A 24,175-nucleotide genomic window follows, 5' to 3' on the forward strand; every position below is an offset into this window, starting at 1 on the left:
ACGCCAGAGCCACAGCAACGTGGGATCCGAGCCTGGTCTGAAACCTACACCACAGCTCACGGCAACGCCAGATCCTTAACCCACTGAGCAAGGGCAGGGACTGAACCCACAACCTGGCAGTGGAGACCTGACTCAAGACTACTAGAAAGTTGATAGATTGGCAGAAAAGTCCCCATCGTTCTGTGTATTTTGATTTCATAACTGATTCTCAAAGGCTAAACTCTTGGGATCCCATCTCCCATATTTGGAAGGTGCCTCTCGCTTACATCCGAGCTCTTAGAAGAGTGAGTGTACAACTTGGAGTCAGGCCCTACTGAAATCCAGAAGATTCCCTGTTGCACTTGTCATCAGCCAAGGGCTGGTGAACCCTGGGGCCTTATTTTCCAAGAGTGTAATTCATGTGGGCTCTTGACTTGGAAAACAGCCTCTCCAGTCTGAACAGAGGCTGCTGTTCAGTCGGTTCTTGGGGGCTCCAGTAAAAGCTGGGGGGTGTGCTTAATTGGAGCAAGGATTCTTTCAGTGTGATTGATCGGTGGTGTGTACACGAGAGAGGTTGCAAGTTCAGGGTTGACACCACTCAGTTTCTGCCCTCGGATGAGAAATCTAAGCCAGTGATTTTCTGGTTGCCTAATAGCATGACGAACTGCCTGAATGTAAGTCAAGGGCACTACCAGGCTTTTGATTTGATAACCTCTTAAGTATGTAAGGCCAAAAGGGATGGCCCATCTTGCCTTTCAAGCCCCCCCCCGGCCCCCGCCCCGAGGGAGGGATCTGCTTTTCTGTCCTGACCTGAGGGCCTCCCTGGAGCTGCACGGGGACCCCAGGCTCCCGCCTTGAAGCTCTGTTTGTTTTGAAGATCTGTCATCCAGGCAGAATGGAGTGTTCCGCTCGCACACTGAAGATGTCAGGCACACCCCCCTGACCTTTTTCCCAGCCCAGCAGCTCTGATGAGTGGGCAGCCCTTGAGCCTGGAGACCCACAGCCACACTTGGATGATTTTACAGGAATCAGTGAGAGGTCTGAGCAGCTCCGCAGGGGCCGCCTCCCAGCGCCGCAGACATGGCCAACAGGACCCGCGCCCCCACCCCGTACGACAGCTACGAGTACTACCTGGATTACGTGGACCTCATTCCCGTGGACGAGAAGAAGCTGAAAGCCAACAAACGTGAGTCCTCAAATGGGGAAGCCGGCCAGGCAGAGGCTGGGGGTTGATCCAAACGTCTTTTCTCCATCCACTTGCGAACCTACCATGAATGCCATGAAGCCAGGAGGTGACCTTGAACTCATGGGTATAAGCGAGCGGGGGTGTAACTTATCCTCTGTAATACGTTTGGAACCAACCTTCTGAGAAACCAAGTTTGGGAGCAGAATATACTGGAAAGATCAGTTTCTTGGTAGAAGATGATTTGCCTATGGTTCCATGAAACTAGGCGGGTTTCTTCAAATTGTAGATTTCGAGTTTTCTGTTGTCTCTTTGCAGATGGAGGAGGGGTTATGTGTCCCCTCTCACTATGGCTGATGTACTAATTCCTATTAAAATACTCTCCAGGGCTTAATCTTTGTGGCTCAGGAAGGACAACCAGAAGAGTTAACATCCTTAGCCTCCTCCTCCCTGCCCGGTCTTTGTCTCCTGTGTAACTTGCTACTTTGTGAGCAGTCTTCTCTGATTCTCCAGCAAGTCAGTCAAGATAACAAGTTAGCTGAGGAAATGAGCATGAAAGACAAAACCAAACAAAAACAGTGTCTCAGTACCAGGAACCCCTCTTTTCTGCCTCCGGAGTCAGGGATTCCTGGGGTCATTCACTAAAATGACACAATATGTTTGTCAAAAAATAAATGCAGTCCTTAGAAGGAATAGGATGCTTCCCATAAGAAACAGAGTGTGTTACACACCAGCTCAAAACTGAAATTCAGGTGTTCCTGTGGTGGTGCAGTGGTTAATGAAACTGACTAGGAACGATGAGGTTGTGGGTTCGATCCCTGGCCTTGCTCAGTGGGTTGGGGATCTGGTGTTGCCGTGAGCTGTAGTGTGGGTCGCAGACACGGCTCGGATCCCGCATTGCTGTGGCTCTGGCGTCGGCCGGTGGCTACAGCTCTGATTAGACCCCTAGTTGGGAACTTCCATATGCTGCGGGAGTGGCTCAAGAAAATGCAAAAAGCCAAAAAAAAAAAAAAAAAAAAAGAAAGAAACTGAAATTCACACGGATATTATTTTCTGATCAAAGGAGGCTGATCCCTGGCACGGCCCTTGGGGAAAGTCCAGTAAATGTTTGGTTAGGAAGTGTTCCTGTTTCACTTACAACTTCCAGAAGTCGAGCGAGCCATCCATGATTGCTGAGAACTTCCTGTGTCCCCAGAACTGTTGTAAAGCTTATGGAGGGACCATAGGTACGGTGTGCATTTTTATTTAAATTTAATTTTAATGTTATATTGGAATATAGTTGATTTACAATGTTGTGTTAGCTTCAGGTGTATAACAAAGTGATTCAGTTATATACATATATCCATTCCTTTGCAAATTTCTTTTCCCATATAGGTTATTACAGAATATTGAGTAGAATTCCCTGTGCTATACAGAAGGTCTTTGCTGATTATTTTATATATAGCCGTGTGGATATGTTAATCCTAAACTCCTAATTTGGAAAGAAATGATATGTGTTTCCTGACACAAGGTCTATAATCATGACATTAAAATGCAGATTTTTGCACATAAACTCAAAATGAGGAAGACAAATAATAGTAGGGAGAGGAGTTCTCATTGTGGCTCACCGGATTAAGAACCCCACACAAGTCTCCATGAAGACATGGGTTCGATCCCTGGCCTTGTTCAGTGGGTTAGGGATCTGGTGTTGCCATGAGCATAGGTTGTAGATGCAGCTCAGATCTGGTGCTGCTGTGGCTGTGGTGAAGGCAGACAGCTGGATATCTGATTTGACCCCTAGCCTGGGAACTTCCATATGCTGCATATGTGGCTGTAAAAAATAAATATATAGATAAATAAATAAATTTTTTAAATTAAATTAAATTTAAAAATAGGGTGAACGTGGAGGTTTAAAATAAAAGCCCAGGAGTTCTCGTCGTGGCGTAGTGGTTAACGAATCCGACTAGGAACCATGAGGTTGCGGGTTCGATCCCTGGCCTTGCTCAGTGGGTTAACGATCCGGCGTTGCCGTGAGCTGTGGTGTAGGTTGCAGACGCGGCTCGGATCCTGCGTTGCTGTGGCTCTGGCGTAGGCTGGCAGCTACAGCTCCGATTAGACCCCTAGCCTGGGAACCTCCATATGCCGTGGGAGCGGCCCAAGAAATGGCAAAAAAAAAAAAAAAAAGACAAAAAAAATAAATAAAAAATAAAATAAAAGCCCAAGAATTCCCACTGTGGCTTAGCATAACGAATCTGACTAGGAACCATGAGGTTGTGGGTTCGATCCCTGGCCTTGCTCAGTGGGTTAAGGATCTGGTGTTGCTGCGAGCTATGGTGTAGGTCACAGACTTGGCTCGGATCCCTCATTCCTGTGCCTGTGGTATAGGTCAGAAGCTACAGCTCTGATTCAATCCCTAATGTGGGAACTCCCATATGCCATGGGTGTGGCCCTAAAAAGACAAAATAAAATAAAAGCCCACTCATGTATGTTATCAAGAACTTCAAGATACAAATTGATTTGGATAGGCTGTAGATCTGCATTCAGGAAAGACTTTTTTTTTTTTTTTTTTTTTTTTTTTTACTTTTTGGGGCCACATATGGAGGTTCCCAGGCTAGGGATCTAATCAGAGCTACAGCTGCTGGCCTATACCACAGCCACAGCAACGCCAGATCCGAGCCGCATCTTCGACCTACACCACAGCTCATGGCAACCCCGGATCCTTAACCCACTGAGCGAGGCCAGGGATCGAACCTGAAACCTCATGGTTCCTAGTCGGATTCACTTCCCCTGCGCCACAACAGGAACTCCCAGGGAGGACTTTCTATTTATTCACTTATTTACATATTTAGCCGTGCTCACCGCCTGCAGAAGTTCCTGGGCCAGGAGCAGCAACCTGAGCCACAGCAGTGAGAACACCAGATCCTTAAGCTGCTGAGCCACAGGTAATTCCAAGAAAGACATTTTTTTTTTTTTCTTTTTAGGGCTGTACCTGTGGCATATGGAAATTCCCAGGCTAGGAGTCTAATCGGAGCCCCAGCCATGTGGGATCTGAGCTACGTCTTCGACCTTATTAACTTATTTGCTCAAGATCCCAGAGCTAGTAAGTGGCAGAGCTCAGATGTGAATTACAGCCCATAGGCTTGGGAGTACACAGCCTCTCCGCAGCCACTGCCCCCCAGTTGATTGCCCAGAAAAAAACAAGACAATTAACCTATTCGGGGTGTAAACAGCCTGGTCGGGGAGGGATTTTTGTCTGGCCCCAGACTTCTTTTCCAGAGACAATAGAAATTAAGTTGAGATAAGACATGAAAACACATAGGAATAAAGGAGCCCAGAAGAAGCCCCTCACCCCGTTGGTATCAAAGATCCCTAATACCTAGGGGTTGGATATAAGAGTGAATCTGAGAGCTGATAGCCTCTGTAATTGGAGTTCCCGTAGTGGCGCAGTGGTTAACGAATCCGACTAGGAACCATGAAGTTGCGGGTTCGATCCCTGGCCTTGCTCAGTGGGTTGACAATCCGGCGTTGCCGTGAGCTGTGGTGTAGGTTGCAGATGCGGCTCGGATCCTGCGTTGCTGTGGCTCTGGCATAGGCCGGTGGCTACAGCTCCAATTGGACCCCTAGCCTGGGAACCTCCATATGCCACGGGAGCGGCCCAAGAAATGGCAAAAAGACAAAAAGACAAAAAAAAAAAGAAATTTGGAATTAACTTCCTAAGACATCAACTCACTTTTGAGACAGAATATTCTCTTAAGATGGGTTTCTGGGTAGAGTTTAGTTTACTTGTTTGGGTGAGTTTCTTCAAATTGCAGAGATCGTAGTTCTTATTCTCTGTATGAAGATGGGGGGAGTTATTTCATCAGCTCCTTAAGGTGTATAACTTGAATACTTTCTATGAAAATACCAATCCACTTTACCTTTTTTTTTTTTTTTTTTTTTTTTTTTTTTTTTTTTTTTTTTTAGGGCCACAGCTGCAGCATATGGAGGTTCCCAGGCTAGGGGGTCCAATTGGAGCTACAGCTGCAGGCCTACACTACAGCCACAGCAACTCGGGATCCGAGCCCCATCTGCGACCTACACCACAGTTCACAGCAACGCCAGATCCTTAACCCAGGGATCAAACCTGCGTCCTCACGTAGGCTAGTCAGATTTGTTTCTGCTGTGCCACAACGGGAACTCCATCCATGTTCACTCTTCATAGGAGGGATCCAGCCCCTGGCCTCTCCCTGTGGGTGTCAAAAACTCCCAATGTCCAGGTGGTTCTTCGGGTGGGTGGGGCCCAGGACTGGCCTCTCTGGCAAGAGTCCTCATTAAAATGTCCTGTACTGGGTTTGGGAGTTTGAAGAGGCGTTTCTTATTTGACCTTCTTTCTAACTCCCCAGGCTGTAAACGTCTAACTCTGGCTCCAGTGTGCAAGAAAGAACATCTCAAACCCCACGCCCAGTTTAGAGAACACCAACCATTTTCCCAGCAATGCAAGTTGTTTGGTGGGGGAGGTGGACTGAAGATTGATGCTGTGGCCTCTAAGATTCTAAAGTTGTAAATGTCCCCCCACCCAAAGGGGAGAGAAGCTTTGGAGTCCAGGTGATGATGAGCAGGATGTCTGACATTAGCCAGAATTTTAATTTGAAAAAAAGTCTTTTTAAATTTATTTTTATTTTTATTTTTTTTTTGTCTTTTGGCCTTTTCTAGGGCCACTCCCGCAGCATATGGAGGTTCCCAGGCTAGGGGTCCAATTGGAGCTGTAGCTGCCGGCCTACGCCAGAGCCACAGCAACGCAGGATCGGAGCCGCAGCTCTGACCTATACCACAGCTCACGGCAACACCGGATCCTCGACCCACTGAGCAAGGCCAGGGATCGAACCTGCAACCTCATGGTTCCTAGTTGGATTCGATAACCACAGCGCCATGACAGGAACTCCAAGTCTTTTTAAATTTAAAAAATGTCCTTCCTGAGAGTTCCCATTGTGTCTCAGCAGTAACGAAGCCAACTAGTATCCATGAGGGTTCGATCCTTGGCCTCAGTGGGTTAAGGATCTGGTGTTGCCATGAGCTTCGGCGTAGGTTGCAGATGCGGCTTGGATCTGGAGTGGCTGTGGCTGTGGTGTAGGCCAGTAGCTGTAGCTCCGATCAGACCCCTGGGAGGTGTGGCCGTACAAAAAAACAAACAAATAAAAAAAGCAGGAACAGAAGAAACTCAAATGGCCAATGAATTTGAGAAAAAGCTTACTGTCACAAATTCTCAGGGGAATGAACTGGGAAAGAACAATGAGATACCATTTCACACGCACTGGATGAGCATCAATGAAAAGGTGGTGATTGGGAGAACTGGGGTCGACAGTAGCGACATGAGGACCGTCAAATGCTGCTGATGGGATGAAAATTGGATTCACCATTTGGGAGAGCAAACTTGGCAAGGGCCAGAAAAGTTGCAGAGGTTCAGAAGGCATAATTCGACATCCCTCTCTCAGGCATCCTCCTAGGGAAATGCTTCCATACAGCCACAAGGATGCATGTATTCCCATGTTCACTGTGGCACCATTTGTGGCAGTGAGAAGTTGGAAATGACCTAATATCCATCAACAGGAGATGGGATAAATAAATTATGGTTGTGTTACTATAACCAAATAAAAATAAATGTATAGATATTTTCACAGCTACACCTGCAGCACAGGGAAGTTCCCAGGCTAGGGGTTGAATTGGAGCTGCAGGTGCTGGCCTACGCCACAGCCACAGCCACGCCAGATCCGAGCCGCATCTGGGATCTACACCGCAGCTTGAGGCAACACCAGATCCTTAACCCACTGGGTGAGGATCCTCAGGAACACTATGTCAGGGTCTTAACCCACTGAGCCACAACAGGAACTCCTAAAATGATTTTTTTTTTTTTTGTCTTTTTGCTATTTCTTTGGGCCACTCCCGTGGCATATGGAGGTTCCCAGGCTAGGGGTCGAATCAGAGTTGTAGCCGCCAGCCTACGCCAGAGCCACAGCAACTCGGGATCTGAGCCGCGTCTGCAACCTACACCACAGCTCATGGCAACGCCAGATCTTTAACCCACTGAGCAAGGCCAGGGATCGAACCCGCAACCTCATGGTTCCTAGTCGGATTCGTTAACCACTGCACCACGACGGGAACTCCAAATGATTTTTTTTTTTTAAGCTGATATGCTCCTAGTAAATTATTTCACTCCACCACACAGAAAAAAAAATCATTATTAACATCTTGGTGGGAGTTCCCGTTGTGGCTCCGCGGTAACGAACCCGACCAGTATCCAGGAGGACGTGGATTCAATCCCTGGCTTCACTCAGTGGGTTAAGGATCCAGTGTTGCCATGAGCTGTGATGTAGGTCGCAGACACAGTTCAGATCCCGTGTTGCTGTGACTGTGGTGTAGGCCCGCAGCTGTAGTTCCGACTAGACCCCTAGCCTGGGAATTTCCATATGCTGCAAGTGCAGTCCTAAAAAGCATTTAAAACAAAAAAAACCCACCCATTTCAGTGCCTAGCAAACTGGGATTGTTCTGTGTGCGTACCCCCACACGTGCACACATGCACACACACACACACACACACACCACACACACGTGCATGCATGCACATACACACATATCTATACCCCACATTCAGCTGGACACCTACTCTGTGTGCTGTTTGTAATAACTCCTGTCTGGAGCTGCTAAGGGAAAACTGAGGCCTTCCTTCGGTCCCCTATTTCTACCTGGGCTTGTCTGTAACTGGATCACGCTGGACCCAGTGGGTGGACAAGTGACCATCCTCTCCAACAGATGCTCAGTGGAGCTCAGCTGGGGAGCACAGGATGCTGAGCTTGCTGGGAGTTGTGTTATCAGCTGGTGACAATGACTCCAAGCTCTGGCCCCTTTGGAAATGTCAGCCTGTAAGCTACCTCCTTCTTCTTCCCAGTTTCTGTCTCTCCCCATCTTCTGCAACCTCTTCTTTTCCTTGTGGCACCTCCTGAGAGTGACCACCCTTCTAGGACTGTCCCCTGGATGTATAGTGGGAAACCCAGACACATTAGATGGTCACCTTAATTCTCCTCTTCTTCCTTAAGCCGCACAAATATAGGAACAGGGCTGCCACTAACCCACATGGTAGAGAAAATTAGATAAAGCATCCTCCTCTGGGCCATCAGCTAATCACACGCCATTCAGGTGGGGTCCCTTGAGCAGTGCGCAGCCTGTGCAACGCTTCACGGCATCCCTGCATGGGAAGGACTCCAGGCTCAACCACATGCCTTTGCTTGTTTCCCTGCCCGTGGCCTTCCAAGAGCTTCCTAGAGCTCCCCAGAGCTCCCCTTTTCCTCTTTAGTAGCCCCTCTGAAATTAGGCACTAATAATTTTGTTTTCATTCTTTCCAATGCGACACACTTCTGTACTAGACCCAAAACACCCCATACCTTTTCCCACCTGGCTGTGGTTCCTGATTAATTCAACAATCAAAATTCTCCAACTATCCCTTATGGGTCAGACGATACCCTGGGAACTGGAGATATGAGAGTAAAAAAGACTAAATCCATGGCCTCGATTTTTTTCCCCTAAGACCTATTTTATTTTATTAGCATTATTATGTCTTTCGTGAGGAGGTATTTCTAAGTAGGTTACAGGCCTCATGACATTCCTCCACCAGAAAGAGGAAACTAGTAACAGGCAGAGCATCGAGTCCATCTAATCATTTCAATAATTATTTCTTAGCACCATCCAATACCCAATTGGGATTCAAATGTCCCCAATGCCCCCCAGATGTGCCTGGGAGCTACCCGGTCCCCTCGATGCCAAGGCGCAGCCTCTGGTGGAGTCCTTGCCATGCCTTCTAGTCTAGACCAGGCCCTCTTTGTAGATGCCATTGGCTTGAGGAAGAGATCAAGCAGGTCACTCTGTTGATCCTCAACTGGATCAGGTGGGAGATACTGACCATTAACAGTGATTCAGCAAATAACAAATGCTGGAGAGGATGTGGAGAAAAGGGAACCCCCCTGCACTGTTGGTGGGAAGATAAACTGGTACAACCACTACAGAAAACAGTGTGGAGGTACCTTAGAAAACTATACATAGAACCACCATATGACTTAGCAGTCCCACTCTTGGGGATATATCTGGACAAACCTTTCCTTGAAAAAGACACATGCACCCGCATGTTCATTGCAGCACTATTCACAATAGCCAAGACATGGAAACAACCTAAATGTCCATTGAGGATGATTGGATTAAGAAGATGTGGTATATATACACAATGGAATACTACTCAGCCATAAAAAGCACAAAATAATGCCATTTGTAGCAACATGGATGGAACTAGAGACTCTCATCCTGAGTGAAGTCAGTCAGAAAGAGAAAGACAAATACCATATGGTATCGCTTATATCTGGAATCTAATATATGTCACAAGTGAACCTTTCCACAGAAAAGAAAATCATGGACATGGAGAACAGATTTGTTGTTGCAAAGAGGGAGGGGGAGGGAGTGGGATGGACTGGGAATTTGGGGTTAATAGGTGCAAACTATTTCCTTTGGAATGATAAGCAATGGGATCCTGCTGTGTAGCACTGGGAACTATGTCTGGTCACTTGCGATGGAGCAGGACAATGTGAGAAAAAAGGATGTATACATGTCTGCGTGACTGGGTCACCTCACTGCAAAGTAGAAAATTGACAGAACACTGTAAATCAGGTATAATGGAAAAAATAAAAATCATTATAAAAAAATAAAAATAAAATAAAGAGTGATTCAGGAGTTCCCATCATGGCTCAGCAGAAACAAATCTCGCTAGGAACCATGAGGTTTCGGACTCGATCCCTGGCCTCACTCAGTGGGTTAAGGATCCGGCATTGCCGTGAGCTGTGGTATAGGTCGCAGATGCGGCTCGGATCCTGCATTGCTGTGGCTCTGGTGTAGGCTGGTGGCTACAGCTCCGATGGGACCCCTAGCCTGGGATCCTCCATATGCCGTAGGTTCGGCCCTCAAAAGCAAAAATAAATAAATAAGTAAATAAATAAATAAATAGGGATTCAGTCCATGGTGTTAGGCTGGAGACTTGTGACGCTGTCACCAGAGCACAGAGGATGCCCCTCAAGGAAGGTTCCCAGGTTTTGGAGCAGCTGAGTCCAAAAAAGTCAAGAATTTGCCTGATACACAGAAGGCCGGCCACGGGTACAGAACAGTTACATTCCTGTAAGTAAAGGAAGGGCTTCCGGGAGGGGGTTTGGAAGAGCAACAGAGGATGAGCTCCAGACCCCCCAGGGGCCAGATTCTTCCAGGCCAGCATTGGAAGATGCCTACAAACTGTAGGGTTTATTTTATTTTATATTATTTTATTTTATTTTTAATTTTGACTGTGCCTGCAGCATACAAAAATTCCTGGGTCAGGGATTAAACTCATGCCACAGTAGTGACAACTCCAGGTCCTTAACTTACTCGGCTGCCAGGGAACTCCTGCAGGGGGTCATTTAAAATTGTAAGTAAGGGGAGTTCCCGTTGTGGCTCAGTGGATTATGAACCCAATTAGTATCCACGAGGATGCAGGTTCGATCCCTGGCCTCACTCAGTGGGTTAAGGATCCAGCATTCCTCTAGCCGTGGTATAGGCTGGTATCTGCAGCTCCCATTCGACCCCTAGCCTGGGAACGTCCATATGCCGCAGGTGTGAGCCTAAAAAGCAAAAATAAAATAAAGTAAACCTGTAAGTAGGGAAGAGACAGGGTCTGATTTGCTTGCTAAGAATCTTGCTCTGGTGAACATGTAAGTGTGAATGAGAGTCGGGCCAGTAGTGAGGACACGTGGCCCGGAGACAGCCTCATGCTGGGGCTGGAAGTGTTGCGGGAGAAAATTCTTTACGAGTTGACAGTCTAGGCAGAAGCAGCCACATGAGTGAATAAATGAGAGTGCCCTGGTGTTTCAGCCACGGGAATAGAAGTATGTGCGGCTCAGAGCAACTGAGTGACTTACTTGATGTCACCCAGTCACAAAACCGGGACCTAAAGTCCAGCTCCAGTGCCTCGGGACACTTGTCGTGATTAGGATGGCAGCAGGAACTTTTGACCAGCTCCCTCCCTCCCCCTCCCTCCCCCTTTCCTCTCTTCCCTCCCCCTCCCTCTCGCTTCCTCTCTCTCTCTCCCCAGCAATAGTGAGCAATAGTGAGCACAGTAGGCACATAATGGATCTTTGCAGAATGAATGAATAAACCAGTGCAGAGTAGGCAGCTCTTGCACGCATCCTCAATTTTTATGATGAATATTTACATCAATTATCAACCTATTGCCTCTCAGCTTTGCATGCGCCCTTCAAAACAGGTTCTATGACCCATGAAGGAATTCTTTTAAAGTGAGCATGTGTTGGTGTGGTGGTTAGGACTCGGCACTTTCACCCCTGCAGCCCAGGTTCAGTCCCTGGTCTGGGGACGGAGATTCCGCAACCGTCCATCAAGCTGCTGCTGCCCGCCGCGACCTGAACAACAGTAGCAGAAAAAGTGAGCCCGTGTTAGGCTTTTTCAGGAGAGAGAGGGCTCTGGTGGGGCACAGCAGGAGCCCCAGGGGAGGGGCGTCCGCAGTGGGGCTTGGGGCAATCTGATGGAATCAGCGCTGGTCCTGGCCCTGGACGTGGTCCCTCTGTGCTCTTGCAGCCTCTGTGTGGCAATAGCCTCTGAGCGACCATCAGAAGCCAAAGCCCCTGGACAACCTGTGGCTGGTGGGGGAGCGGGTCACACACTGAGGGGCCAGGCCTCCAGAGCCCCTGCCAACCAACCCCACCCTCGGTTCCCTATCCCGTCCCTCCCACCGGGACTGGAGGGTAGACATCTCTGCCATCCAGTGAGTGGCCAAACCACATCTCCTCCCAGGAGATCTGCACCCTTTCGAGTTCGTCCTTCCTTGCAGTTAAAGGCTGAATTGTGTCCCCCCCCCAGATTCCTATGCCAAAGTCCTAAACCCCTAGAGTACCCCCAAATGGGACTCTCTCTGGAAAAAAGGCCACCATAGAGGGGATTAGGTTAAAGAGAGGTCATTAGGGCGGGCCTTCATCCGGAATGACTGGTGTCCTTGTAAGAAGAGATTAGAACAGGAGTTCCCATCGTGGCTCAGTGGTTAACAAATCCGACTAGGAACCATGAGGCTGCGGGTTCGATCCCTGGCCTTGCTCAGTGGGTTAAGGATCTGGCATTGCCATGAGCTGTGGTGTAGGTTGCAGACGCAGCTCAGATCCCACATTGTTGTGGCTGTGGTGTAAGCTGGCGGCTACAGCTCCAATTCGACCTGGGAACCTCCATATGCCGCAGAAGCGCCCCAAGAAATGGCAAAAAGACAATAAATAAATAAATAAATACATACATACATACATACATAAAATAGATGAGATTAGAATAGAGCCACGCACAGAGGGATGACCTTGTGAGGACACAGGAGAAGGCGGCCACCTGCAGGCCAATGAGAGGGGCCTCAGAAGCAACCGATCCTGCTGACACTTCGATCTTGCACCTCCAGCCTCCAGGATTGTGAGCCAATAAGTTTCCGTGGTTTAAGTTACCCAGCCTGCTGCGGCAGCCTGTCTTAGTCCCTTCATGCTGCTGTAACAAAAAAGACCATGGGCAGGCTCAAAATACTGTAAACACAGATATTTATTCAGCACTGGTCTGCAGGCTGGGATGTATGCAACAGACACACAGGGAACACTCCACTGATTCAAGGGCAGGGCAACAGCTACCCTCTCCTACAAGGCGAAGGTCAAGGGGGGACGCTAAATACTGTCTCTACTGTCTCTAGGGAAAATTCTTTGGAGCTAAGCATCACCAAACCAGATTTTAGATAGTCAACACCTGTCTTAGTCTATGCAGGCTGCCGTAACAAAATATCACAGACTGTGTGGCTTCAACAACAGGCATGTCTTTCTCACAGCTCTAGAGGGCAGAAGTCCAAGATCAAGGTGGCAGCAGATTCGCTGTCTGGAGAGGCTTGCTTCCTGGCTTGTAGATGGCCACCCTCTCGTTGCATGCTCACGGGGCCTTTCACTGCTGCAAATGAAGAAACAGTGTATGTGTGTCTCTTTCTTTTCGTCTAAGGGCATTAATCCAACATAAGGATTTTCTAAACCTTTTCTCTCTTTTTTTTTTTTTTTTTTTCGGTCTTTTTTCGGGCTGCACCTTTGGCATATGGAGGTTCCCAGGCTAGGGGTCGAATTGGAGCTGCAGCTGCCAGCTTATGCCAGAGCCACAGCAACGCCAGATCCAAGATTCATCTGCGACCTACGCCACAGCTCATGGCAACGCTGGATCCTTAATCCACTGAGCGAGGCCAGGGATCAAACCCGCCACTTCATGGTTCCTAGTTGGATTCGTTAAACACTGAGCCATGACGGGAACTCCTCTAAACCTTTTCCAAACCTAATTACTTCTCAAAGGCTCCACTTCCAAACACCACCACACTGGGGATGTGGGCATCAATCTATGGATTTGGTTGGCGGGGGTGGGGCGGGGGGACACACACACACTCAGTCCACAGCAGCACCTTGGTCCTGGACATCAGCTAAAGCAGGCAGAGAGAATCCATTACAAACATCCTGTCTCCTAAATATATTTCAAATAGGATCTGGCTCTATAAGCCATTTTGTACCCTGCTCTTATTGACCTCACGGTATTTTGTCGATAGCTGTACGGTGTTCTCGAAATTTGTGTCCTTGAACATGTAGAATCCTTCCAGGATATTGGTCTTATAAATAGTGGCTTTGGGGAGAGAACTTCTTCCACTCTTGCGTGTTAAGCACAGATGTCTTGGAGTTCCCGTTGTAGCTCAATGGGTTAAGACCCCAACATAGTGTCAGTGAGGATGTGGGTTCTATCCCTGGCTTCGCTCAGTAGGTTGAGGATCTGGCATTGCGGCAAGCTTCAGCGTGGGTCACAGATGCATCTCAGATCTGGTGTTGCTGTGGCTGTGACATAGACCCCAGCGGCACCCCTGGTTCGACCCCTGGCCCAGGAACATCCACTTGCTGTGGGTGTGGTCCCTCCCCCCGCCCCCCCCCCAAAAGAAAAAGCCTAAAAAGGGCAAAAGCAGAAATCTCCCTCATCTATACTCTATGCTACCGTTATCACTGTGTCACTTTCATTTCCTGTGATGCTCTGCCAAAGGCAGCATCGCCGGGGCTCTGCTGCTTGGCTTTGAAGGTAGGATAAGGTAAGTGTGAGTCCAGGTGAGGGTGGACAGAGGTCAACCCCAGCAAGCAGGTGGCCTTCTTTGCTGACAAATGCAGCTTTCTCTCCTCGCTGGTGCCTCTGGGTTGGATCTCCAACCCACTCAAACACATCAGAAAGCATCCCAGCCCAGGTGTCTGCGGAGGCGCACATCAAAGGCAGAAAGATGCTGGGATCCTTTAGGGGGAGCCAAAGAGGTCGCGCTTTCGCTCAGCTTCTCTCCCTAGAAGGTCGCCTGGGGCAGCTGGTTGACGTGGGAAAGTCAGGCTGCATTTGACCCCTATGCTGAGTAGTGAAGGAGACAAAAATAGAAGGAAAAATACCCAGGCATGTGTGTTAACCTAAAAGCAGGAAGGATTTTAAGATTTTCGTGTTCATGCTCACACGGGGGAATTTATTCCCTCATGGTTGGGCAGATCATTGGAAATATCTAGGGATTGAGATGGATTTTTATGAGCAGTCAGTGCTGAGTTGAAGGCTGTGGGTTGCCCTTTCCCAGGGGTGGCTGGAAATCTGGTGTGATTTTGTTACAGGGACTTCACAAGCACTGCTACCTTTGTGATCATCAGATGTGGCTTCGCAGAAAGATTCAGAGTCTCCGCAATACCATCAAAAAGGTGGAGATGTAATCTGTTTCCTGAGGTCCTGCTTGAATAGACTAATTATACATTCGATCTTTTATCGGTGCCCTTTTCAGAGGCTAAGATTAGGACAAAAACAGTCCCATCTACCAATCTTATGGCAGCAATACCGATGTTTTTAATACAATGACTCTCCAGATATCGCTCGAGTCCCCCCTTGCAGGGAGAAGCGAGATGGACTGATTTCCCTGGGGTGGTAACTGGCTTTGCTGCCGTATCATTTACCTCTCAGGTCAATGTCTTCCTCCTTTAATGATGGATTACGAAGAATGTCTGTTCATCAGCTGCTCTGGCAGCTGGGAGGGAGAGAACAAAACCCACCACTAACCAACCTCTTCTGAACACAATACAGAGACTTCAGTGTGAAGACTGAACAAAGGATTTATGCAGAGCTCTTTTCTCCTGTTCAGAGCGATCAAGTTCGGGTGGCAGCTTTATGATGTCTTCAGGAAATGGTCAGTCTGATGGGCCTGACAGCTGTGAATGTGATATTTATTTATTTCTTTGTCTTTTTGCTATTTCTAGGGCCGCTCCCGCAGCATATGAAGGTTCCCAGGCTAGGGGTCCAATAGGAGCTGTAGCCGCCAGCCTACGCCAGCAACTTGGGATTTGAGCTGTGTCTGCGACCTACACCACAGCTCACAGCAATGCTGGATCCTTAACCCACTGAGCAAGGCCAGGGACCGAACCCACAACCTCATGGTTCCTAGTTGGATTCGTTAACCACTGCGCCACGATGGGAACTCCTAATGTGATTTTTAAATAAAGAGAACCGTGGAACAGATTTTGCACCAAGCAAGCCCCATGCGGTGGGGCTACACTTGGATGAGTATGTTGTCACTCAAAAATTGCTTGGGGAAGTTCCTGTCACTTGGCAGAAAGGATTCTGACTAGGATCCATGAGGACACAGGTTTGATCCCCAGCCTTGCTCAGCGGGTTAAGGATCTGGCCTTGCCGTGAGCTGTGGAGTAGGTCACAGATGTGGCTTGGATCCCGAGTTCCTGTGGCTCTGGCGTAGGCTGGCAGCTACAGCTCCAATTTGACCCCTAGCCTGAGAACCTCCATATGCTGTGGGTGCAGCCCTAAAAAGCCAAAACAAACAAACAAAAAAACCCTGCTTGGAACTCTTTCTTTGGAACTGACTTTGGTAGCCATGACACATGCTACGAAAGTCCACAGTAATAAGTTTCTTTTGAGGATGGTTTTGCTTCTGGGAAATAGTTAAGAATCACCCAGTAACCATTCAAGTGAATGAAATCAAGCTGACTGATACCACCTGAGTGTCAAAAAGAAAATAAAATCTCATAAAATAGCAAAATTGATATATGCGTTTGAGTGTCCTTGAAGGTAATTCCAAAAGAAGAATTTATAAATGTTTATGAATGATAGATGTTTATCAATGTTTGATTAACATATGTGTTTTAAGAAAATTTAGATCACTCTAGTAGAGAAGGGACGATTTTTTTTTTGTCTTTTTTGTCTTTTATCTTTTTGTTGTTGTTGTTGCTGTTGTTGCTATTTCTTGGGCCGCTCCCACGGCATATGGAGGTTCCCAGGCTAGGGGTCGAATCGGAGCTGTAGCCACCGGCCTACGCCAGAGCCACAGCAATGCAGGATCTGAGCCACGTCTGCAACCTACACCACAGCTCACGGCAACGCCGGATCGTTAACCCACTGAGCAAGGCCAGGGATCGAACCCACAACCTCATGGTTCCTAGTCGGATTCGTTAACCACTGCGCCACGACGGGAACTCCCAGGACGATTGTTTTGAAGGTCAGCACTCACTTGGATTTGTCAGCTTTGGTTTGTTCATTTAAAAAGTCATTTGAGGAGTACCCGTCGTGGCTCAGTGGTTAATGAATCCGACTAGGAACCATGGGGTTTCGGGTTCAATCCCTGGCCTTACTCAGTGGGTTAAGGATCCGGTGTTGCCATGAGCTGTGGGGTGTAGGTCGCAGACGCAGCTCGGATCCCGCGTTGCTGTGGCTGTTGCATAGGCCGGTGGCTGCAGCTCTGATTAGACCCCTAGCCTGGGAACCTCCATATGCCTTGGGAGCAGCCCTAGAAAAGGCAAGAAAAAAAAAAAAGTCATTTCTTAGAGTTCCCTTTGTGGCTCAGTGGTAACGAACCTGACTAGTATCCATGAGGACACAGGTTCGATCCCTGGCCTCACTCAGTGGGTTAAAGATCCAGCATTGCTGTGCCTGTGGTGTAGGTCGCAGAGGTGGCTCTGATCTCGCATTGCTGTGGCTGTGGTGTAGGGCGGCAGCTGCAGCTCTGATTCAACTCCTAGCCTGTGAACTTCCCTATGCCATGGGTGCAGCCCTAAAAAGCAAAAAATAAAATAAAAAGTAATTTCTTTAAATAAATCACATATAAGAATTATTTATTTTGGAGTTCCCGTCGTGGCGCAGTGGTTAACGAATCCGACTAGGAACCATGAGGTTGCGGGTTCGGTCCCTGCCCTTGCTCAGTGGGTTAACGATCCGGCGTTGCCGTGAGCTGTGGTGTAGGTTGCAGACGCGGCTCGGATACTGCGTTGCTGTGGCTCTGGCGTAGGCCAGTGGCTACAGCTCCGATTAGACCCCTAGCCTGGGAACCTCCATATGCCGCGGGAGCGGCCCAAAGAAATAGCAAAAAGACAAAAAAAAAAAAAAAAGAATTATTTATTTTTTCAGCATGAAAAAGAGAAGCTAATCGTTGTCTTCTTTATCAAAAATAACAAATATATATATATATGTGTGTGTGTGTGTGTGTAACTGATCCACTTTGCCATAAACATGACACTAATACAACATTGTAAATCAACTATACCCCAATTAAAAAAAAAAACTACAAAAAAAGTCATTTCTTTTTTTTTTTTTTAAAACAGATTCAATAGAGAAAACTGGGTGCAATTAACAGAGTAGCCAATAAAACAGAATTTGATTTCTCGCTCATGTAAAAGTTTGCATGATAGGGTGATGGGTCAGCTCCATGAAATATCTTCAGGAACCAACTTTGTCCTAGCTCATACCTCTGCCACCTTGGCATATGTCCTTGTCACCATGTTCTAACCCTGACTCTAGCCATCACATCCACGTTCTGGGCAACAAAAGGGGTAAGGGAATAAGAGAGACACGTTTTCGAAATCCAGCAGTCTCTGCAGGAGGATTCCTAGAAGCCATCCTATAACTGCTCCACTCACATCTCATTGGCCAGAACCTTGTCACATGACCATACTAACCAGAAGGGAGGCTGGGAAATGTAGTCTTTATCCCAGACGGCCATGTGCCCAGCTAAACAAGAGGTTCTATCACTAGAGAAGCCCCTGAAAGCAAACATTAGGATTGACAACCAGCGGTCAACACCACAGTTACATTTACCCAGAGCTTACATTTTAGTGAGCGCGAAGGATGCAGCCGTATCACTTGCCGCAAAACCTTCTTAACAGAAATAATAGTTTTATTTATATATTGTTTCACAACTATTAAACAGGAATTGTCTCATGGACATTGCATATATATTTTATTTTATTTGTTTAAAAGCCTCTGTAACACATACTATTATCCCTATTTAACAAATGAGGGGGGAGTTCCCGTCGTGGCTCAGTGGTTAACGAATCCTACTAGGAACCATGAGGTTGTGGGTTCGATCCCTGGCCTCGTTCAGTGGGTTAAGGATCCAGAATTGCTGTGAGCTGTGGTGTAGGTCACAGACGCAGCTCGAATCCCAAGTTGCTGTGACTCTGGCGTAGGCCGGTGGCTGCAGCTCTGATTAGACCCCTAGCCTGGGAACCTCCATATGCTATGGCAGCAGCCAAGAAATGGCAAAAAGAGAAGAAAAAAAAAAAAAAAAAGATGAGGGAAGTGATTTAGAGATGTAAAAATCCTGGATTGCCTGCGATCACATAGCTAGGAAATGGCCAAGTCAGAATTTGAACACAAAACCACCCACTGCCAGTATTATTCCCCAAGGAGGGAAAAATCCTGGGGTTAATGTTCTACGAGGACCCTGGAGAAGAGGGAATGAGAACGGAGTTTTCATGGCTGGGCCAGCTTTATTGTCAAGCCATCATGGTGTTCCGTGCTGTAAAAACAAGCTCGTGGATGTTTAAATATTTCCAACACTGGGGGGTGACAGCTCTTGCCCCTGGAACAAAATGTTCTCTCCAAGCACTTAGGCTGAACCTTCAGAAGGAAGAGAAAAAAACCCTCTTTTCTTGGCTGCCTTTTTTCAACAGAACACATGAAAGAGCAACGTCGTCAGGAAACAGCTAGTGGCTACTGATGGCTTTTTTGGTCCAACAAAATTCTGAAGACTCTGTGTTCTGGGAGAGGGATCATCTCATTTCCTGCTCAGTGTCTGGGGATAATGACCAAGGGCTGGGACAAGCAGTGTGAGCCTGGGTGAGGGGAGGGGGAGTCTCGACTGCTCAATTTTGAAAGCTGCTTCCTTAGAGCTTCCGATGGAACTTATCAAGTGCCAAAGGCCTCAAATTCTGCATTATTTTTATGAGAGAAAAAGAATTAGTGTCTGCAGAAAATGGAAACATCCTTAACACAATAAAATCTCAAACCCGATTTTCTTCTGCATCCTCATGGACATTATGTTAGGTTCTTAACCCAATGAACCACAGTGGGAATTCCAATTGGGTTTTTTGTTTGTTTTCAGCTGCACTGCAGCATGCAGAGAAGTTCTGGGCCAGGGATCGATCCCATGCCACAGCAGTGACAATGCCAGATCCTTAACCACGAGGCCACTGAAACTCCCCAAGTTTATTGGTTTTCGGTTTTTTGGTTTTGGGTTTTGTTGTTGTTGTTTTTGCTTTTTAGGACCACACTTGCAGCATATGGAGGTTCCCAGGCTAGGGGTCGATTCAGAGCTGTAGCTGCCAGCCTACACCACAGTCACAGCAATGCGGGATCCGAGCCATGACTGCAACCTACCCCGCAGCTCACAGCAATGCCAGATCCCTGACTACCTGAGCAAAGCCAGGGATCAAACCCACATCCTTTTGGATACTAGTCAGATTCGGTTCCACTGAGCCACAGCGGGAACTCCCCCAAGGTTATTGTCAATGGAAAAATCTTCTCCTGGGTCACAACCAAGAACACTTACACCCAGGGCCCTCTTCCCACAGCACTTGGGGTCCTTTTTTCCTCGCAGTCGGCTGTGTGATGTCACACTGACATAGAGATGCCTCTCCCCTCCTGCAGATTTGATTGTCATCGCCTTCTGGGTGAGCCTGGTGGCTTTTGTGGTGTTTCTCTTCCTCATCCTGCTCTACATGTCCTGGTCAGGCTCCCCGCAGACCAGGTAAGTGAGGACAGCAGGTGTGGTAACGCACCTGCCTAAGCAGGGTGAACTTGTGTGTCCGCAGTCGCGTATTAGAGTCTGATTTGGCCATAAAATGGAATGAAGCCCTGATTCATGCCGCCACGTGGATGAACTTTGGAAACATTGGGCTACGTGACAGAAACGAGGTACCCCGCCGTGTGATTCTGTGGATGGGATATGTCTCAGAGAGACAAACCCACAGAGACAGAAAGCAGATCAGCGGTCAGTAGGGCTGGAGGAGGGGAGGCAGAGGGAGGGGAGCGACTGCTAAGAGGTATAGGAGGATGGGGTAAATACTCTACAGTAGATTGTGGTGGGAGTTCCCTGGTGGTCTAGTGGTTAGGATTCTGCCCATTCACCACTCCAGCCCGGGTTCAATCCTTGGTCTGGGAACAGAGATCCCATACCAAGCTGCTGCATGCTGTGGCCAAAAGAGAAAAAGACAAAAAAGCTTGTGGTGATGGCCATACAACTTGGGGAATTTTCTAAAGACGACTGAAGTTTAAATTTTGCTGTGTATAGAGCGATCTCAGTTAAGCTGTTGCAGACAATGAAGCCAGAGTGACGCTAGGTTAGGTCACCAGCTGACCAGGTACATGGACCCCTCTCGGAGGCATCTGTGGCCACCTTCTCTTACTCAATGCCTCCCAAGTGCCTGAGTGGTTAACCTGGAGGTAAAATCCGCGCGTTCCGAGGAGTAATGAGAGCCAGGCTCATGCTATCATGGTCATGCTCCCGTGCTAGACAACTGGTCTCCCACATCCAATTTTTCCCCTCCAGCTTACTCTGCCCAACACAGCTACCGCTGTCCTAATGACAGTGCTTACTGGGGCCCTGGACCACCTCTCTCTCCCTGTCACACCCGATGGGACCGGGGTGGGCACCTAACCCAGCCAGGGCTAGTCCAGGGCTGGCCAGCACCCTTGGAAATGAGCAGCCTGGTAGGAGAGCTGGCACCAGGAGGCACTGAGGGGTCCGGCAGGAAGATGGACCAGGAAGTCCTGGGGGGCGGGGTGGAAACCACGAGGCAGCCTAGGAAGCTGGGATGTTCTGAGAAAGGAAGGAATGAGGAGCCTCCAAGACCCCAAAGGAAGCAGAGGGCAGCCCCTAGGGCTGATGGGGTCCCAGAGCCGGTTCCCTGAGGACCTTGGTCTATGGATGCACAGACCCACCTCAAGGGGCCTCCGTTTCTTCAACCTCCTTGCCCTTAGTGTTTCATCCCCCTGTGGGTCTACACACATTGGGTCATTTCTGGTCCCCTTGGTCACACGTGGGAAGCAGGAACCCATTTCTGAGCCATGACGAAATCCCTTCTTTCAGCTCTCACAACTCCCATGGAATCTAAGTAGATTTTCATCCCCAAGAGGTACCCAAGGAAAGGCGATACCCTGCTCTTCCAGGGTGACTGGTAGCAAGCAAGCCCTGTGCTGGGGACAGTTTGGGAGGGTGGTCAGCTACCCTCCCAGTGAGAAGTCCCCTGGTCTGGTGGGCACCCGGGGCTCTTGTGCATCTTCCGAGCTACAGTTTGACAACAGGGTAAAATGATGATGCTGTTTGGCCCGACTGGCTACCTGGCTCGCCAAGGAAAAGGCTTCCCGGAACTTTGTAACAGACAACGAATGCTCAGGGTGGCCAAAGGGATCCTTAGTCAGATTGAGGAGAGAGGATGCCAAGCTGCTTCCCAAGGAATCCTTTTTTTTTTTTTTCTTTTCTTTTCTTTTTCTTTTTTTGGGCCATGGCCGCAGGATGAGGAAGTTCCCAGGGATCGAACTTGTGCCACAGCAGTGACAAGCCAGATCCTTAAACCACTGAGCCATCAGGGAACTCCCCAAGGGGTCGTTCGTCCCAGGCTTAAAAAAAATCCCCCCAAACAGTTGATGCCAGCATCATCTAAAAGGTCTGAAAGAAGGGCTCTGCTCCCTGGGACTCCCTTCCTCAGCCTCTTCATTCACGGTACGTTATGACCACTTTTAAACTAGTCCTGTAGCTAAGACAACTCTCAGTACACGGCCTCATCTCATCCTGACACCCACGAGGCCATTGTCGCCCCATCTCACTGACGGAACTGAAGGTGGGTGGGATGTGCCCTCTGCCCACAGCACCGGGAGTGCAGGGTGGGGGTGGGGACGTCCAGGGAGGATGGATTTCTGCTAAGATTGGCTTGAGGACGTGAGATGAGCCGTGGACTCATGGAGGTCAGCACCCCCTCCCCAGCTGTGAAGGGACACACAAAGTCAGGGGGAAGCCCCAAGGTCACGGTCAGCGCTTCTCTCCTCCGCCACTTCTCCACCGTGGCGACTTCGGTGAGCTGGGCTGACCTTCCCTCGGACCCGCTCTCCCAGCAGAGGGGCTCTCCCTGCTGGGAGCCTCCCCTACACTTTGGACAGTAGGGAGTGGGGTGGCCCCCAGGAAGGACTGTTCTCTTGGCAGATTTTTTTTTTTTTAGGGCTGCAGGTGCAGCATATGAAAGTTCCCAGGCTAGGGTTGAGCTGCCGGTCTACGCCACAGCCACAGCAACGCCAGATCCGAGTGGCGTCTGTGACCTACACCACAGCTCAGGGCAATATGGGATCCTTAACTCACTGAGCGGGGCCAGGAATCGAACCTGTGTTCTCATGGATACTAGTTGGGTTCATTACTGCTGAGCCACAGCGGGAACTCCTCTCCTAGCAGCTTTGATGCCTGCTTCCCATCTGCTCTGTCTTCAGGAACAACACCCAGCACCACCCAACATGCCCCTGGAATCTCGGCCTCAACCTCTCCCTCTGCTTCTGGAGGCAACCCGCACGCCACAGGGCTCCTGACGGACGCTGCAGCCTCCACCGAGCTTGGTTGAGGGACCAGGCAGCAGCAGAGCATCTGGCCCCCTCCAGCGGCTGCAGTGGGAGAGCCCCTCCATCTTGCCGCCCACCGCCCCCCAGGCCCACCCTGCTCTCCTCTGGGACCTGGCCCTCGATGGGGACCCGCAGGGCATCCGCTGACATCAGGAACAAGCCCAGCGAGCGCCCGCTGCAAACAGAACCTCTCGATGTAGAACCAACACCGGCAAATGGGGGTCATTGCTGAAGGAACCGGGGAATTCAAAACCAACCTGGACCCACAGGTGCCCTCTGAAGGCCTGCATACAGGTAGCAGGCCTGCAGCCAGGTCAAGAATGACTCTACAAGGGGCACGTCTGTGCATTTCTCCAAGGCTGGCCATGGCCCATCTAGTGAGGGAAGCAGTCCCCAAAGAGCGCTCATTTTATTTAACCTGCCGACTTACTGCTCATGTTTGCTTTATATATGAATTAAAGATTAAAGAATACTAATCTTCGCTATGCCACTTTTTAGTTTCAACTCTTATTTCTGTCATATTTTATTGACCCTGAGTTCACGTGGCTGATCTGTGCCTTCTTTAGGACACTAGGGAGGGCTGACCAAGGCGCCCCCCCCCCCCCGCCCCCGACACCTCTGGTACCAAGGTGGGACAGCGTGTGCCTGGCCAGGCTCCCTGACCGAGATCCAGGGACCGAGTCACACCTCTGATTTCCCCAAGGCCTTTCACAGCTCGGCCCAGCAGGCAAGGCCTACATCCAAGGGGCAGGAGAGAGTCCCATTCTGGGGGTGACTTCATCTGACCTCTGATGTGAGACCCCCGAAGTGACCAAGCGCCTGTCCCTGGCCGGGAGCCAGCACCATGCTACAAAGCCCATAAAAGCCACCCCACCCCAGGTGATTGAAAAGTGATTCTTCAAGGTAATGGCCAGCCTTGGCCTCTCCAGACTCAGGGGGCAGTGGGTTAGAAGGGAAGACGAGGCAAGGGACACTGACGGGCTCCAGAGATGGAGAAAAGGGGGAGAAAGGATCACGTGGCCTTTCCAACTTGAACCTAGAGGTATG

General features: G+C 49.0%; 1 protein-coding gene across 4 annotated transcripts; it reads left to right on the plus strand.

The window, feature by feature from the left end:
- Positions 1-781: 781 nt before the first annotated feature.
- On the plus strand, positions 782-23,618 carry MRAP (melanocortin 2 receptor accessory protein). 4 transcript variants are annotated; one of them, XM_021070915.2, is made up of 4 exons: positions 987-1,165; positions 2,226-2,388; positions 20,174-20,273; positions 23,003-23,618. In XM_021070915.2, exons 2-4 carry the CDS (start codon positions 2,328-2,330, stop codon positions 23,358-23,360), a joined length of 519 nt encoding a protein of 172 aa, XP_020926574.2. In that variant the 5' UTR covers positions 987-1,165; positions 2,226-2,327; the 3' UTR covers positions 23,361-23,618. The 4 variants fall into 4 exon arrangements, with proteins under 4 accessions (XP_020926573.2, XP_020926574.2, XP_084848069.1 ...); XM_084991943.1 differs by having other exon boundaries at positions 2,310-2,388; XM_021070916.2 differs by lacking the exon at positions 2,226-2,388 and adding an exon at positions 15,326-15,428.
- The last annotated feature ends 557 nt before the right edge of the window (positions 23,619-24,175 follow it).

This window comes from Sus scrofa, chromosome 13 (assembly GCF_054392235.1).
Source record: "Sus scrofa isolate SSC_HxYL_T2T_F1_AM1 chromosome 13, Sscrofa_HxYL_maternal_Yorkshire_Landrace_v2.0, whole genome shotgun sequence".
NCBI classification, from domain to species: domain Eukaryota; kingdom Metazoa; phylum Chordata; class Mammalia; order Artiodactyla; family Suidae; genus Sus; species Sus scrofa.